Genomic DNA, 19,247 nt, shown 5'->3' on the forward strand with positions numbered 1-19,247 from the left:
GGGAAATTACTGTCCGGTCAGTCTGAAAGTTATCAGTCACAACTGAAAGTTATGAGTTGTTACATTAAATTTATAGGGAAGATACTATGTCAAGAGCTTGTATGTTTGAATGACATAATTGATATTTAGAAGGAAGAGAGAGATGTTATTATTTGGTTTTTAGAAGCATTAGCAACTAAGGCCATATTGCTCCGGGATATGTGGTGGTCATTCCCTGACCTTTCCGCATCCTCCGTATTTGGTGGAGACTGGCTCGAACCCCGGTCTAATCAAGAAGCGTGTGCTGCGCACGAAGAGAGAGAGAGAGAGAGAGAGAGAGAGAGAGAGAGAGAATGTGGAAGGTGATGAACAATCAGGCCATCCCATATCTGTGAAAACTGATGAAAATTTGGATAGGGTAAGGACACTAGAAGCGATTACTTAAGAATTAGTGTTACATCAGAACTCAGTATGAACAAAGAAACAGTTAAACAAAATTTTAACTGAAAATTTAGGTATGAGAATACTAAGTGCATACCAAGATGGTCCTAAAAATTTTGAATGAAGAGCTGTGAATGAGAAGACTCCAAGTTTGTGAAGATGATTTGAAAAAAAATGAAGAAGATTCTGATTTTGAATACTTAATTACTTGGTATGAAAGTTTCCTGTTCCAGCATGACCCAGAAACTAATAGACAGTCAATGCAATGGATTGACTGTCTATTAGTAAGAATGTCAAAATCAGAAATGAAAACCATGCTTCTTGTTTTATTCAATATTAAAACGATTATTATGTCTGAATACCTTCATGGGGCCATAGGCAAAATGGAATTTGGCGGCCCCATCAAATTAAATATTGAATGACAGAAGAACACTGAGAGCTCAAATTAGTTCAGCTCTCAGTGTTCTTCTGCCACTCAATATTTAATGTTCTTACCCTTGTTTTTTATGTTTCTTACACTCGTTCATTTAAGTTTCTTTCACTCATTAAAATCAAAAACTGCCGAATTATTCCCCTAAACTCAGTTCTACTTGGACATTCACTCATGACTAATTGATAAGATCATGGCTACCTTCTCCCTGCTACTGTGCTGCCTTAAGCATAACTAGTGACTCTGGTTACATATAAGGCAGTTTTTATTTTTTCAATTAACTCAACTATTTAAGGAAGAACTAAATATAAAATTTCATCAAAATCAGTAAAAACATTTTTGAACAATTTTCAAATTAATCTTCAAGTAAATTTTATTGACATTGGTAGGTAGAAAGTTCAGTTTCCGATAAAAATCACTTAAAAATATTAGTATAAAACGGCAATGAGTTTTTGAAACAGCGATTTTGGGGCACCCCTCTGATCGGAGTCCTAGGCATATGTCTTTTTTGTCTGTAGGATAACGTGCCACTGAATACATCCAACCAAATCAGACTGTCAATCAAATGTACTGCATTGCAATTCTAAGAATCATTGAATTGACCTGCAGAAAAGCATAAAAAAATTGCAAATAAATTCTGTAAATTGAAGGAATTCTGTATAATTGAAGTCTGTAAAAAACAACACTATATCACATGGATATATTAAAACCATGATTCCGCTTATATAAAGGAATATAATTGAAGCAAAGAAGAGTAAATCCGATCCATGTAGTTTTTGTATAATACAATCTCACTTGTATGATCTACAAAACTTCATTGTGAAAAAAAGCTCATAATGTTACTATTACATAAATTACTGCAAATAAAAAAATTATTTTATAGACTTTTGTTTTTTCAGCATATTTTCTATGAATTGTATCAATGTGTTTGGCATGTTACAGAAGTGGCATGGATAATTTGTTCAGCCTGTTTGGCTTTTTTTTAAAAGACACATCACACTTAATTCTTTTTATATGCTTTGTTCATTAAATTTTTATCTGTATACTCCTTCAATCTAATTTCCCGTAAACAAGTATTTTCTCTATACTGCTTGATAAATGTTTAATGAACTCTTTGAACATTTTAACAACAGTGCACAAAACTTGAGACAAAGCACGAAACTGCGAGGTTGTTTTATAATGATGATCCAGGTTAACACTTTTCGATAGACGACAAAATAGTTTTGATGTTAACTACTAATCAGGATCTGGCAGAAATTAAAAATGAAGGGGGGGGGATATTGTGTTGAATAAATACTATTAGAATCACCACCATTGAAACAGCTAATGCCCTTTAGATCACTACTAGGCATACAGATTGCAAGAAATTTTAATGAGAGCCAATTTACTTATTTTATGAAAATCTGTAGCTGAAAAAATAATGGACATATTTCAAGTTGCGGAAAATTGGTTATTTTCAGCTTACAAACATGTACAGTATGTAATCTTTAAAAAATATTTAAAGTTTAAAATATTTACAATGCATATTGTAATTTTCTCCTATTAATTTTTTTCCCCTGCTTTTAAGTGTAGATAGTACATTTAGAATTGATTATCTGAAATACAGTAAACCCCCGCTATTCGGGGTATCTGTATTCGCGGTCGCTGATTTAATATAAAATGAAACCTAAAATAATGTGAATTTTAAATTGCCGTGAACATTTTCTGCCATAAAAAAACATGGGCGTGGCTAAAATCACCTTTCTCGGTCAAAACAGTGCTCAGTGGTTGTGGTGAGGGGTGACAAAATCGCGAGCGTGGATGTTTCTCGCTAATCCTTGTTCAGTATGTGCTATGCGCTTGTCATGGAAGGTTTCGTCGTTTGCTTTTAATTTATATGCTTATAAATTGAATAAATTTATCAATTTATAAATTGATATGTTTACCAAAGTGAAAAATCTACCGTTTTTGTAGTGTGTTAGTGTAAACAGACTTTTTCGAGTGTGTTAACGGAAGAAAGTGACTTTATTGTGGACAAATTCTTTTCTAACCCCTACAAAAATATGGCTACAAACAACAAGGGAATTGTGAAAAGATCAAAGAAGGTGATGACATTAGCGAGTAAAATTCAGTTATTAGACAAAATTTCTAATGGTGTAAGTGTCTCGTCAGTGGCAAAACATTATAAAATCAATGAGTCAACGGTACAATCAATCAAGAAATTGGAAGAAAAAATCCGCCGTAGTGTCCGTGAAAATGCGCTAATTGCTTCAAAAATTGCTCTGTAACTCGTGATGTTAAATTAGAAAAAAATGGAAAAGGCTTTAAATCTGTGGATAGAAGACCGAACTCAGAATAAAATTCCCCTAAGTTCACTCATCATTCGTGAAAAGGCAAAACACCTTTATCAACACTTCAGCAAAACTGGTGATAGCACTGGCGGGATAAGTTTTTTAGCTATAGCAAAGGCGCTGGATTGAAAGATTTGTTTGAAATTTCTAATAAATATTACATATAATATTAAATTTGTTTTTTATTTTCATTTCGATGCCTTATGCTTGCATTTCACTATGTACTCTCTATGTACATAGTCATATTATGAAGGTACATATAATACATACATAGACAAAATTTTAGACTAGTTTTTCTTATATATTTCATACTTTGGAACGGAACCCCTTTATTACTATGGGAGCCATAACTCAGTATTCGGGTTTTCGGTATTTGTGGCATTTCTCAGGAATGTAATCCCCACGAATAGTGGGGGTGTACTGTACTTCTTTTGGTGTGAATTGCCTCGAATACTGGGTTTCTGTTATGTGTAGAAACATAAAGCACCGCGCATGTACAGGTATGGAGACATATTAAGACAAAGAAAGAGAATTAATTGAAGTTGATTTCTCTTACACTTATCACATGATTAAAATCCATATGATGTTTTCTGAATCAAAAAAAATGTGCTTACTACTTTAATTGTAAGTTATTTGGAGAAATTCTTTAGCATTATTTGTTATCTCTGTCTTCAGTAATTTAATTTGAAAAATTTAGAAGATCAGAACTGTACATAATTTGTATCACTCATTGCGGAGCAATCATTTGTTGTGACTAGTATATCATTGCTTTCCAATGTGTAATATTGAGTTTTATGTAATTTGGCAATTTGCTGTCGAGAAACATCCTTGGGAAGAAGTGTTAAGAGTGGTTTCTGTGATGAAAATTTTTAGCTTAATGAGGAATGATATTCAAATAAAAGAATCCCTCACTTGGGTCACCAATTACTGGAAATTTTCTTGAGATATTAATGTTTATCAGTTCAGTCCATTTCTTCATGAGCAATTTTTTAGCTTAATATCATTCCTCATTAAGAAAATTTTTAGCTTAATGAGGAATGATATTCAAGACTATTAATAATGGCTTACATTTCTCAGACCATATGGACTAATGCTATTAGTGGTGTCCCCCAGGGTTCGGTGTTTGGCCCATTGTTGTTTTGTATTTATCAGTGATATTGATGAAGGTATATCAAGCTTAATGTCAAAGTTTGCAGATGATACAAAGGTTGGCAGGGTTGTTAATAACAGTAATGACAATATGCTGCTGCAACAGGATCTGGAAAAGTTGGGCAGATGGGCAGAAAAGTGGCAACTGAAGTTTAACATTGACAAATGCAAAGTACTGCATATGGGTAACAGTAACCCCAGAGAAATGTACCAACTGTGCATTTCTTTGAGGTAATTGCACAGTCAGATATGAAGTTTTCTGAGCAGTGCAGACAGACTCCAGAGTAGGTTATGAGGTCTTTTCAATGATATACAGGAATTTTGCAAGCAGGGATAAAGAGGTGATTATCCCCTTGTATAAGGAAATGGTCAGGCCACACCTTGAGTACTGTGTACAGGTCTGGAAGCCTCATTTTAGGAAGGATGTAGAGTTGCTAGAATGAGTACAGAGAAGGGCAACAAGACTGGTGAATGGAACAAAGGGGTGCTCTTATGAAGAAAGGTTTATGGAGGCCTCAAATGGATCAAGCAGGCTTAATGCTGATGGGATTCTTCCTCTTGTTTAGGTTATAAACCTGAGGGGGACATAGATTCAAACTGTGGAAAGATAGTTGTAGAATAGATGTGTGGAAATTTTCCTTTAACCAGCATGTAGTTGATTGCTGGAAAAAAAAAAATCCTTCCCATTCCAAATTTGGAAAGATAGGTGAAATGGGAAGGTTATTTTATTTTATTTATTTATTTATTTTTTTGCTGATGCTGTATAAGCTTGCTTTCTTGCATCATGTGCTTCTACTATATTCACCTATCAGTTCACAGATAGTATTCTGTGAACTGATAGGTGGATCTCATCGAGAAACAGTTTTTCATAAAATAGTGATTAAAATAAAGCTCACTAATGCAGGCAGTGTTTTTGAACAATTTCTTACTTTCATACATACTTTTAAGGCTAAAAATATTTTAGATTTTCTTAATCACAAGGTATTGACATCAGTCTTTGTAGAAGACAAAGGGTGATGCTGATACTTTGCAGAAGCAAGCAAGGTTACTTTTTTTTTTTTTAATGAGCCAAGCATTTTTTATACTTACACATGCATAAAAATGCTTTCTGGCACCTTTAAATTACTTCAGGTTTCTTAAAAATTATCTTAGTTTATTTGTAATATTACCACATAGAGGGGAGATTTTCAGGTCTAGTTAATGTCAAACAACAATTTTGTTTGACATTAACACTCATCTTGAAGGCACTAAGTGATATCAGATGAATGTATCACCACAAGTGGAATTTTTGGATTCTTGTAAAGACATTGTCTTAAACTATAAAAGCATAAATATAAGTTCAACAAAGCTGAGAATGAACATTCAAACCTAAGAATAGAAGACAGTTCACTGTGAAGGAAGATGACCAAATTTGAAATAACATTCATGGTTGTTTTGTTGACCAAAATATATAGACTCAGTGAAGTCATATCTATCTGCAGAAACCTGGCATTGATTTAATTAGAGGTGTAAATTTGGTTAAATCTTTAATTTCATATATATCTGAAAGAAATGCCCTATTTTATTTCTATTTATTTTACAAATTCTTGATAGTTTTCTTTTAAATTTTTAACAATTTCCTTTATTAAAGAAACTCAAACACTGTCATCTAATATTTAATGTTCCTTTATGTAACAGAATGTTAATAGGTACAAAAAATGTTCAAATTCCCCCCCCCCCCACACTTCCCCCCCATTGTTCAATATAGGCTTCAGCCCTTGCTGTAACACTTCTACAAGTCCTCATATACATTGCAATGTCAACTTTGGCAAATTTGGTCCGAATTGTTTGTTTTAATTCAGAAATTGTTTATGGTTTCATCTTGTAGACAAGATCTTTCATTATACCCCACAGATAAAAATCAAGAGAGGATATCTGGTGATTGTGGTAACCACTCAATATAACCACATTATCCTAGCCATTTTTTTGCATCATTTATGCTTCCAGTTTCTTCAAATTTTCTGACTAGTCTTAAGATATTATGACTTTGACTATTAATTTCTTCTGCTAACAAATGAGCAGCTTTAGCTCCTTTATTGTTGTTTTGGTAATAATTTTTAACTGCTGCCACTCTTTGTTCCTTTGTTAAATAATAATCCATGTTCATTTAGGGCAGCTTGCGGCCTGCGAGCTGCATGTGGCTCTTTCACTTTTAGCCCACATGAAGCACAATTTAAAATGGAGTTAGAGGACGTGAAATCAAGGACATATGGAGTGCAAGACTAAAATGCCTTAAAACTGAAATTGAGGATGTGGAAAGGCAAAAGGCTGCCCTAGCAATTCTACATAAATGGATGGCAATAGATGAATTGAAAAGGCAAGACCAAATTGTGTTCGATGCATGGAATAGCTTACTAGACAAGTATATACATTTGAAAATATTTGTGTTTGGACTTCTCTCAGTTTTTTTTTTCCAATGTATTTCTACGGGCAAATATTTTCGAACATGAACTATATAAAAAATAAATCAAGAAACTGTCTGAACAATGCAAGTCTCTCAGCATCTTTAAAAATGAAAATTACAGCAAAATCGCCTGATGTTGAGAGACTTGCTCAAGAAGTTGAGCAGCAAAAGTCACATTAAAGTTACCTAATTGGATGTTTGTTACGTTTATTAATAAATACAGTATTACAGTATTAATAAATAATATTTCAAAATATATATATTTTTAATAAAACGCCTTCATACTCTATTCCATTTCTTAAAAAACTCTCCCCAGATTGAGCTGAGGTGCTGCTCTTCGGATTCTCTTTTTTTTAAAATTAGATCAAAAATGGCTCTTCACTCAAATAAGGTTGCCAACCCCTGATTTAGGGTAATCTTGAATAAAATTATATTTCAAATCTGAAACAGAAAATTTGAAATTTAGAAAACAAAGAAATGAATAAGAACAGAATAAAAGTCAAAAACTAAGAAGTTATTTGAAATAAACATTTCAAGTATACAAATAAAAAAGGGTATCACTTTTGGACTACCCTGTATTTCAGCTATATGAGACAAATTTAGAAATATCAAAGAGGAAGCCTTTGATTCTCTTTGATTTGTCAACTTTGATTCTCAAAGATTTGTCAACTTGAAGAATCCTTTCCTCTGATATTATACAGGAAGTAAAAATTGTCTGGCATAAATCATGTGAGACTATTTGGACAAAAAAAAGATTCAAGTCAAGACAAACTGTACTAGTTGATAAACTATATTAAGGATTAATTAGATGATTGATTCAGTGCGTATAGAACCTTAGTTCCATTTTTAATTTCATGTGATTTTGACACCTTTAAGAATGTATATTGATAATGTTGAAGAAGTGAATTCGTGCAGGTCTCCATGTATATATTTAATGTAATTTTCAATTACTTAATACAGTTTTATTAGATGATTCAATACATATAGAACCCTAGTTCCATTTTTTAATTTCATTCCTAAACTAAGTACAGAATTTCATGATGAAAGTGTTGTTCATACCTTCTTAAGCATGTATATTGATAATGTTAAAAGATATTGTAGAAGTGAATTCATGCAGTTGTCCAGGAATGTACTTAATTGACTCTGTAAGGGTCAATAAAAGAGCTGAGAAAAAAGACACCGAGGAACTCGTACATGCTGAACATTCAATATACTAAACTATTACTTATTTATGTGATGCTTCTGAACCCACTTTTGTATTCTGTTATCAAATCAATCCTAAAAGAGCAAGTAAAAAGAAGTAAAATGTTGCTAAAATCTTGTACTATGCAGGCAAAAAATAAAATCTTGTACTATGCAGGCAAATTTTCAAGAACCTTCTATCTACAAACTTGTGCATGGCATATTTGCTGTTGGGCATTTTCTGTGAAGCTGAAAGGTTATTTTTGAAGTTATCAATCATAAAAAAACTTAAAAGGTTGTCAGTGAATCAAGCTGGTCACAGAGGTTTGGATTTTTTCAGGGTCTGAATTTGCCATTGCAAGGCCTGGGAAAAAAACATAAACAATACCTATATTTCCATTTCACCTTTTTTTAAAATATATTTTTACAATAAGAGGGGTTTATTATTATTGTTCTCAGATAATGTACAGGTGCTGTTATTCTGTTATTCTGAAAGTCTACTGTATATACATTCATGGGTACATTACCTATTACAGTACATGTATTTATTATTAAATACATGTACTGTACATTTCTTTCTTAACGGTTTTGATTTAAACCAATCATCACTATAAAAAAGTGTTATGTGTACCTATAACATGTGTAAAAACCCAAAATTAAAATAAATCTAAAGAGGAATAACAATTTTGAACTATATATACAAAAATGAATGTATTTTTAACAATTAAATAAATTTATTTTTTGCCTGCATAGTACAAGATTTTAGCAACATTTTACTTCTTTTTACTTGCTCTTTTAGGATTGATTTGATAACAGAATACAAAAGTGGGTTCAGAAGCATCACATAAATAAGTAATAGTTTAGTATATTGAATGTTCAGCATGTACGAGTTCCTCGGTGTCTTTTTTCTCAGCTCTTTTATTGACCCTTACAGAGTCAATAAAAGAATTTAGTTTTTTCTTACTGTTTCCATATACAGTAGACTGTTGAAATAACGGCACATTGAGATCAGTGCAGAAAAAAGAAAACTGCAAGTCACGTGATCACTGTATTTGTTTAAGTTCATTTTGAAAGTGAATTCTGTACTGATATCACGGATTATATGCTGTTTTTCATTTATTTAAAACTAAAAACCTCTCACTATGGCTCCTAATTTTCAATTACTTAATACAGTTTCATTTAATTTCATTTCATTAATAAACCCCGTACAGAGAAGAAAAGAAGAATAATTAAGAACATTAAAGTTTTGTGACAAACTTGATATAAAAATAGAAAATAGAACGGGCGTAAGTAGGAGTGTATTAATGGCAGAGTATAATATTGGATCATCAACATGTTTGTTTTTTATGTGCAGTTAATAAAATTGCATTCTTAATCTCTCTTTCTTTTTTAGCCTCATTATTTCTGCATTAAATATATTTAAAATGAAACTTTCTAGATAACAGAAAAATCGAAATAACGGCATCTTGAATCCGCGAAGGTGCTGTTATTCTGAAAGTCTACTGTATATACATTCATATGTTGATTTTTGATATATCTTGGCTTAGTCTGTTTGATCTCCCCCACCCAGTCCCAACGTGAATTGACGAATCTATGAATATACTTGAAAGAAACACCTTAAATATAATACCTTATGAGAAATAGTGAGATGAGTGCTAGGTGTTTATAATGACTCTTATTTGTTTACTTTTAAGATAACTTTGCTGTTATGTATGGATTTCAATTAGTCTTTTAATTTTTAACTTCTTTAGAACTTAAATCATGGCTATTCTCAAAGCCACCTGACAAATCTTTTGGAGACTGCAAGTGGATTTTATTTGTTGGTAAGTTATTTTAATTATAACACTAATTTTGCATTTAATATGCTACATTACACATGACACCACCTATGATATTTGTGTAACCTCTTTAAAACCATGTATGATATTTTTATTAAATATGAAATCTTAATTTTGGCATTAAGATTTGGTATTTAAGCACATCATTTAAGTAGTGTAATTCTTAAATTAATACTTAAATCTGACAGCTGTTCCAAGGCATTATGTAGGCACTAGACTGAATGTTAATAGGAAGTAACACACAGAATGCAAATAATTAAAATAATTGCTGCTAACAATTAAAAGTTTATATAGGAAAGTTACTAAATATATTTATCTGATTTCTACAGTAAAATCTCATTAATACAAGTTCAAGGGACCTAAATTTTCATATTTTGTGATAATGTTTCTAGTAACAAAGTCCATCAAAAGTGTCAATTTTACTTTTTTTTTTGTACATGTATTTAACAATAATAGTAAATAATCATAATTAAATTAAATAATAAAATAAAATAGTAAAAATAAAAACAATAACTAAAGCCTTATCTATAATAACTAAGAATAATGCATATTTTGTTTAGATTTTTTTTTTTTTTTTTTTTGTTTAGTGTATAAGAAACTAAATAAATAGGCATTATGAAATTCAATAGTTGTTTCTTTATCAACATTATTGCAGGCTAACACATTCTCTGTTATGTTCAGAGTATTTTGGGCATATTTTTTAGAAGGCAGAGTGAGTGCTTTTTTGCTTGCATCACTGGTAACAAAAACTCCATCATTCAGTAGCTCTTCTGGTGTTGAAAAATTTGAGGAGTTTGTTAAACTTCTCAAATTAGCCAACAGAATCTGTATGCCCCTTCCAAATCCCCATTACTCAACATTACGTTCACATTAATTTTTTGGACCATGTTTTTGATTTTGTTCCCTCCAAAATCATTTTTTCTGAAACAGTTGATTATTACACTTGATGCAATACTGTCTCAAGCAACAACAATATTTTGGATAGTATCTAAGACATTCCACTCTGCTTGTAAATTGTTCCCTCATATGTTGGCGACTCTGTAGCCAGGTGGGCAGGAGCAGCAGTGTGTAGTGCACACTTCTTGATTAGACCAGGGTTTGAGCCCATGACCACCAAATACGGAGGATGCGGAAAGGTCAGGGAATGACCACCGCATATCCCCGGAGCAATATGGCCTTAGTTGCTAATGCTCCTAAAAACCAAATAACAAACAAACAACATAACAAACCCTCATGTGTTATTGATCAAGGACTTTATCAGGCAGGTCTTATATGCTCTCTTGAAGTTGCCTTGATCCATGGCTGCATAAAACTGGTGGTATTGGGAAGTAAAACAACATGTGTACATTCATCAACTTATTGCTTCAGCAGAACGTGCATTACAACTATCCAGAATCATCAAGATGTTTCTTTTTCTGAAGCCATTCTTCTATTTGGTTATTGAGAGCCACTCTCAATAACCAAAGCTGAAAATTTTAGACCTTTAGTCAAGCAATATGATTGACTCATAACTGCACAGAAGCTGGCAAACTCCTTTAAAAAACCTTGGCTTGGAAAATTTACTAACCACAAGCGCATGCAGTTTTGTAATGCAATCTGCATTGCAGTATAACAGAATAGTGATTCATTGTTTACTTAATTTTCCACTATTACAAGACTCTCCTCAGACAGCAAGTGTTTTGTTTGGCAGCAAATTATAAAATATACTTGTCTCTTTGAGATTAAAAATAACCTTTGGCTCATATTTTTCAAGAATGGACTCTGCCCAATGCAGCCAGACTGTTACATTTTCATTTGTGAAATGATCCAGAGACCATACAGGAGTTAAAGGATCTGCTGGTTACGTGTTGGTACCAGATACCACAAGACACATTTAGAAATCTTGTAGTGTCCATGCCTCGCTGGATACGAGCTGTTTTGGCTGCACGTGGAGGACTAACATCATATTAAATAGGTGGTCATAATGTTTTGACTCATCGGTGTGTGTGTGTGTGTGTGTGTGTGTATATATATATATATATATATATATATACACAGTGCTTCTTTTGTAAAAAAAAAGGTGCTGGTAAATTGAAAATTAAAAGGATATGAAAAGTACTCTAAAAATTTTTTTTCCTGATATTGTTACTTTCGTAGTAATGTTTTTGGAATAAGAACAACAAATTTAGTATATTAACACAGTTTATTAATTATAAATTTATTATTCAAATATATAAAAAAAATAAGTAAAATGTGAGTAAAATAAGTAAATAATTCGGTCAACTACTGAGTGTACAGCACTCAGTAGTTGACCGATTTATTTACTTATTTGAAGGGTCCATAGTCACGAATGGTTGTTAGTGTAGTATCTCAAATAGAGAGCTTTATGGTAACTGAAAAAAGTTTCTAGTACCCTGGCTTGTCCTAAAACTGAGGAACAAATGAAAACGTCTATTTGAGTCTTTCCAGTTGTTGTGAATGACAAGGGTGGGAGAAGTGACTCCGACTTCTTCCTGGAGAAGCATTTAAAGTCTTGGGGGAGAAGTGACTGGCAGGTGAGGGCTGTGCAAGACTGTGCAGGTGCCTCACCACCACCACCTCAACACTGGCTCTCTGAGTACCTCCTTGCCAGGACAACTCCAGCTTTGAAAATTGTTAAAAAATACTTTTTGTTGCAAAATTTATAAATGGCCTTTATAGAATTATTAACTAACTATTTAGCAACCTTTCTGTCACCAAAAGGAGAGTTAATTAGTACAAAGAAGCTTGCTATCAAAGTGCAATAAAAAACTGTTTTTCTAATTTTAACGCAAAAAGTAAATGATAATTTCATTCAGAATAGTTTTCCCTTGATAAGTATTGAATAATGCATAGCTAATGTGATTTTTAAATTTTTAGCTCCATTAGTGATGGAACTACAGGGGGGGGGATACGAAAATTACATTTTCCTGTTTGGTGCTGCCATTTTTAATTTTAAAATTATATATTAAGCCTACTTGCTGAGCTCTTTCCAACGGTGTATAATAAGCTATAGGTTTTCGACAACATTTTTGTCCCTCCATTTCTCAGACAAATTTTTGTCAACAACGATCAATATGGTGTTATGTTATCACACATGATGTACAAACCCATGCAAAATTTCAAGTCAGTAGGTTGAGTGGTTCCAGAGATACAATGCTGTGACAGACGGACGGAGAGACAGACAACCAAGTGACATCATAAGGGGTCCTTCGTCAGAATACGGCCCCTAAAAATAATAAGTAAAAATAAATAACATAAGTAAAAATAATTTCATAATAATGTTTTTGTAGAATATTCCAAATTTTTATTAAGTTCTTGTCCGACACCCTATGCCGACTTCTTTTCTTCCTCTTTGTGTGTCAGTTGCTGAATGACATTTCCAAAGCAGCCACGTTGACATATTTTGCTCGATCGAAGCGGGTCAGCGGTGGGCCTACAATTTTAAGAAACAGTAGTGAAAAGACTGTTTTTGTCATCAACGAAGCTCTGGTTGGGCTGGCTATCAGATTCATTTGTGAAAGTTCACGTTCACTTGATGAAATTGCTATCGTACTCAGAGCGTCCATCAAATGCTTCAATTCTTCCAAAACCATCTTTTCAATTAGGTATTCCCAAAATCCACGAATTGTATCTCTTTCATTTAACTGTAACCTAATTGACAATTTCTAACTTTATTTTCACCAAATGCCAACATTTCATGTTTAGAAGGTTTAATACCTTCGTTATCCTCGTTTTTCTTCTCTCGTCATTGGTATTGTCACTAGTTCTTAAATTTGAATTTTTTTCTTTTCTTTTTTTTTTTTTTTTTTTTTTCGAAACTGTCCAAAATTTCAATGTCATTTGGATATTCAGGTACTGTGACCATGTAAACAGAGATAGGGAAAATTTACGGTAAAATGTGGATAACGCACTTCCGCGAAATAACAGATGATTATTTGTCAGGATAAAAGAAAATCACTCTCTCCTAATTCTCGAACAGGATGCTTATAGTTGATTCACAGTGGTGTCCAAGTTATGGCCCGCCCGGAAAGTGAACTAAAACAGCAGTTTAAATTGTTAATTATCAAAATAATTTTCTCATTAAATGTTTTGTTCAGTAAATGTAATTATGTATTGTACTTAACAAAAGTTTCGAATATTTTCAATTTGATAATTTGATATAACAATCTTCTTGTTATATCAAATTATCTTCTATAAGTAGATTATAGACCTAGTCAGGATCCTTAGTTTATTCTAAATTGAGATAGCGAGATTTGGAAGCTAATCAATACTTAAGAGTCCGTAGAAGTACCGTTCGTGAATTCCCGCCATTTTTACACGATAGCATAAGCTTAGTGTAGTATAGTGCATAATATAATATTGTCAATTAATCAGTAAATCTATTAATCTTGATAAACTTTATTGTCAATTAAATTGTACTTTTAACTCTATATATATATATATATATATATATAACGACTTAACCGTAACAAATAATTAATACATAACTATAGTGGTACACGTGATACGGAAGTTGTATAAAGGGAACTCGTAGAAAACACTCGATATCGAAAAAATAAATATAGCGTTATAACTGTTGGGATATAATTAAGGATTTAATTTTGTTCTGAAATTGAAATTTTATTGAATTAAATCGGAATCATGACTCAGACCAGAGCAGCAAAGCAAAAGGCTCAAGCTAATGGGAGTGCTGTGGCTCAGGGGAGAACTGAAGGGGGCAGTTGCCCTCTGAATCACAGTCTTTTAAAATGCACTGTTTGCTTGATGTTTGCGGAGCAGTCGGGTACGGGACATGATACTGCCAAGGGGGATGTCTTTGTGTGTGCACGATGTAAGGAGTGCAAGGAAATCAGGCGACAACTCAGCGTTGTTATGGGCCTTTATGAGAGCTTGAAGGACAGGGTGGATGCCCTCGAAGGAAATAAATTGAGGGACCCATCAAGCTCTCAGCTGCCCACTACAATGCCAGAGCTTGCACTTGGTCATCATGCAACACAGAGGCAGCCCCCTAGGCAGAATGCGCTGGTCCCACAGGAACTAGTAGTTGTTGGTGACTCGATTGTCAGGGAAACGGGGAACATGCTTTGTAAAAAGGATAGGTGGAATAGGACCAGGGTATGTCTGCCAGGGGCAAAGGTTGATGACGTTGTAGAGCGGATATCATCTTTTAAGGGCACAAAAGGTGATATAGTTGTACACGTTGGCACTAATGATATTAAGAGTAGGAGACCGGCGGAATTACTTAGCAAGTACAGGTCACTGTTGAAAAAAAGCCGTGAATTAGGGTTGAATTTGAAAGTGTCTGCAATACTGCCCAGACACGATAGGAGGGAGTATATGATGAGAGCCTTGTCGATCAATTCGGCCCTGGAGGGATTGTGCAAGGCTCAAGGGGTAGAATTTTTTTCAGCCTGGTCTGTATTTGTTAACAGGAGAGACTGCTTCTACAGGGATGGGATACACTTAAATAGAAAGGGTGCAAGAATTTTTGCTGATGCTGTCGAGGCAGCGTTAGGTGGGTCGGAAAACTGCTAGTTGGGGGGGATACAAGGACTAATAGATTAACAGTAGCCACTGGCAGAGGTGGAAGTGATTCTTGCACTGCTTCTATTGAAATGAGCAGAAGCCTGAAAAACAAGATGCAGGATATTTCAGAGACTGCTGGGAGTCATTGTGGTACAAGTAAACACATGGGTTGTGTTAGGGTAGCTAAGAATAGAAACAGGTGCATGCATACCTGTGTGTACACCAATGCTAGGAGTTTGGTAAATAAATTTGATGAATTTGAGGTTTTGCTCAAAACATCAAAGGCAGATATTGTTGGGATATCAGAGACGTGGTGTCACACAGATATAAGGAATGCGGAACTGGAATTTGGGGAATACAATGTGTATAGAAAGGATAGACAGGACAGGAGGGGAGGAGGGGTTATGCTATTAGTTAAGAAACACATAAAATCCAAGGAAGTGAAGCCAGTCGACATCGATGGACAGGGCAGTGTCGAGTCAGTTTGGTGTGACACAAGTATAGGGAAATCAAAATTGAGAGTAGGAGTGTGCTATAGGCCTAATGACTCTGATGAGTATAATAAGATATTGTACAGGGAAATGGAGTGGGCCAGTAAATCAGAGAGTCTTATAATGGGGGATTTTAATTTCCCAGATATTGACTGGAATTTGTGGGTTGGTCACTCACACACTAGCCAGGCTTTTGTGGATTTATTGGATGATTGTTTTCTACATCAGCATGTTCGTGAGGCAACAAGAGGGAGCAATACTCTTGATCTGATTATCAGTAGTGATTCTTCATGCATTAAGAATCTGCAGATAAATGAACCACTAGGTGGCAGTGATCACAGTGTGTTGAAGTGGGATTTACTCAAGGAGGTAACTACCATCAGAGGTAAAGGGAAGGGTTTTTGTTTTCGTAAAGGCGACTATGATGGTCTGAGACAGTATTTAAATTCTATACAGTTGGACCAACTGATGATGTTACCAACAGCAAACTCAAAATGGGAAGCATTCAAGGAACTAATCTTGGAAGCTACCAGGCTTTACATACCAACTAAGAAATATTGTTCAAGGTTTAGGCCTAAATGGTTGTCAGATGAACTAATGAGACATGTGGCAGAGAAGAAAAATGCATGGAATACATACAAATTAATGGGCGACATGGAAGCCTATGATAGATATAAGTTGGTCTGTGACCAAGTCACAAAGCAGATTAGGCAGGCAAAGGCAGACTACGAAATATCTTTGGCAAAGGATGCAAAGAAAAACAGAAAAGAGTTCTTTACCTATTTAAACTCAAGAAGGAAAGGGATGAATCAGATTGGTCCACTGGATATTGATGGTTCAACAGTTGAGGATCCTGCTCAGGTGGCTAACAATCTAAACAAGTATTTTGCATCTACATTCACGCATGAGGAGTTATTCAGGAAGGAGAATGACGTAGGTAAAGTAGACATTGGCAGTGAGCTAGATGATTTTGTAATAACTGAGAGGAAAGTGGAGGAGAGATTGTTGAGGATAAACATAAAAAAGGCACCTGGGGTGGATGGGATCTATCCAGTTATATTAAAGGAGGCAGCAAAGGAAGTAAGCAAACCCCTAGCCATAATTATGAGAGCTTCTTTGGACTCAGGGGAGGTACCCATAGACTGGAGATGTGCAAATGTAACCCCAATTCACAAAGGAGGATCAAAGGCTGACACAAGTAATTATAGACCTGTTAGTTTAACTTCTGTTCCAGGAAAATCAATGGAGGCACTGGTTAAAGAAGCACTGCAGGATCATCTAGACAAGAATTCAGTTATAGCTCAGACGCAGCATGGTTTTGTTAAGGGCAGGTCTTGCCTGACCAATTTGATTGGATACTATGATGTAGTCACAAAAGAACTGGATGCAGGGAATAACTTTGATATTATATATTTGGATCTTAGAAAGGCTTTTGATACTGTTGCACATGGAAGACTGCTGCACAAATTGGAGCAGTGTGGCATTGGAGGCAAATTGCTGCTATGGATAAGGGGATGGTTGAGTGGCAGAAGACAGAGAGTGGTAATCAATGGACACTGCTCAACGTGGACTAATGTTATTAGTGGAGTTCCTCAGGGTTCAGTGTTGGGTCCGTTGTTGTTTTCGGTGTTTATGAATGATATTGATGATGGTATATCAAGTTTAATGTCCAAGTTTGCAGATGATACAAAGGTTGGCAGGGTTGTTAAGGACACTACTGATGCTATGCTGCTGCAACAGGATCTGGAAAGGTTGAACAGATGGGCTGAGAGGTGGCAAATGAAGTTTAACATTGACAAATGTAAAGTACTACATATGGGAAACAGTAACCCCAGAGCAACGTATCAACTCTGCGGTACTACACTGACAGTGGTGGAGAATGAAAAGGACCTGGGGGTAATTGTGCAGGCAGATATGAAGTTCTCTGAGCAGTGCAGACGAGCTGCAAGAGTAGCTCATGGTGTCTTGTCAATGATATACAGGAATTTTTCTAGCAGGGATAAGGAGGTGATTATTCCCTTGTATAAGGCAATGGTTAGGCCACATCTTGAGTACTGTATACAGGTCTGGAAGCCTCATTTCAAGAAGGATGTAGAGCTGCTGGAACGGGTACAGAGAAGGGCAGCAAGATTAGTGAATGGAACAAAGGGTTGCTCTTACGAAGAAAGGCTTAAGTTTTGCAAATTACAGTCTGGAGACTAGGCACCGGCAAGGTGATCTGATAGAGGTGTATAAAGCTTTGAATGGTTTGAGCATGCTCATTGCCAATGGGATTTTTCCTCTTGCTCAGAATAATCACCTCAGAGGGCATAAATTCAAATTGAGGAAGGACGGATGTCGGATAGATGTGCGGAAATTTGCCTTTGGCCAGCGGGTGGTTGGTTGGTGGAACCGACTTCCATCATTTGTTGTTGAAGTTGATAGCCTAAACAAATTTAAGACTCAACTGGACAGGTATTTCGAACGAACGGAGGGGTGAAATGGGAGTGGTGTGTTTTTTTTTTTTTTTTGCTGATGCTGAATAAGCTTGCTTTCTTGCATCATATGCCTCTACTAATGCTAATGCTAATTTTACTTTTACATGCAACAAGATATGGAAAATGTAACACACTAAAGAAATCTAACTTTTAATTTTTGAATATGGCCCTTCTATGGAGAAAAGTTTGCACACCACTGCAGTAGAAGGTTGACCAGAGCCTATTGGGAATACCCCTTGATCTGCTCACTGCTGACCAGCGCGACTTCTCCATATGTGGGAGACAGGTGGTCAGATAGGTTTTATCAGGTACCACTAAGTTGTAGAATGGTAATTCCTTTAGCTCTCTTAAATTGCGCAGCAGCACTAATTTTCTAAATTGCCTGTAGGCCAGAAATGCGGACAGTGCGTACCAAGTTAATTCTCTCCTAATCCGTTCACTTTATGAAAATTTTCTCGCTCAATGGAAATTATTTTAAATGTAACTTACAAGGGGAATTCAAAATAATTTGCTATGAAAGAACTTCATTAAACAGAGGTCCGACTGAGTAATTTAGAATTATTAAAATGGTTATACAGTGTTATATAGAAAATATCTTAACAGTAGATAGTAAAAAATGCAAATTTACTAATAATTTTAAGCTTATTTGAATGTATAAACATGTGAAAAAATTTATGGAATATTACAAATTTCAAAGTGCATTGCATCCAAATGTCACACATCACTGTTAATAAAGGTGCCAGTATGCCGTACCATGGCACCTCCATAGCCAGGTGGGCAGGAGCAGCAGTGCGCAGCACATGCTTCTTGATTAGACCGGGGTTTGAGCCCATGACCACCAAATATGGAGGATGTGGAAAGGTCAGGGAATGACCACCGCATATCCCCAGAGCAATATGGCCTTAGTTGCTAATGCTCCTAAAAAAACCAAAATAACAATGCCGTACCATTGTGTATCGTC

At 34.9% G+C, this 19,247-nt stretch overlaps 1 protein-coding gene across 2 annotated transcripts in view; it reads left to right on the forward strand.

Moving 5' to 3' along the window:
• Positions 1-19,247, forward strand: part of LOC150089566 (uncharacterized) — a 405,025-nt gene that overhangs the window by 36,736 nt on the left and 349,042 nt on the right. For both annotated transcript variants that reach the window (XM_090389542.1, XM_090389543.1), the window contains exon 4: positions 9,706-9,777. In XM_090389542.1, the coding sequence (XP_090245668.1) occupies positions 9,706-9,777 (72 nt within the window). The remainder of the gene's footprint in view (positions 1-9,705; positions 9,778-19,247) is intronic.

Source organism: Mastigoproctus giganteus, chromosome 2, assembly GCF_048544385.1.
Source record: "Mastigoproctus giganteus isolate SK-2022 chromosome 2, ASM4854438v1, whole genome shotgun sequence".
Lineage (NCBI taxonomy): Eukaryota > Metazoa > Arthropoda > Arachnida > Uropygi > Thelyphonidae > Mastigoproctus > Mastigoproctus giganteus.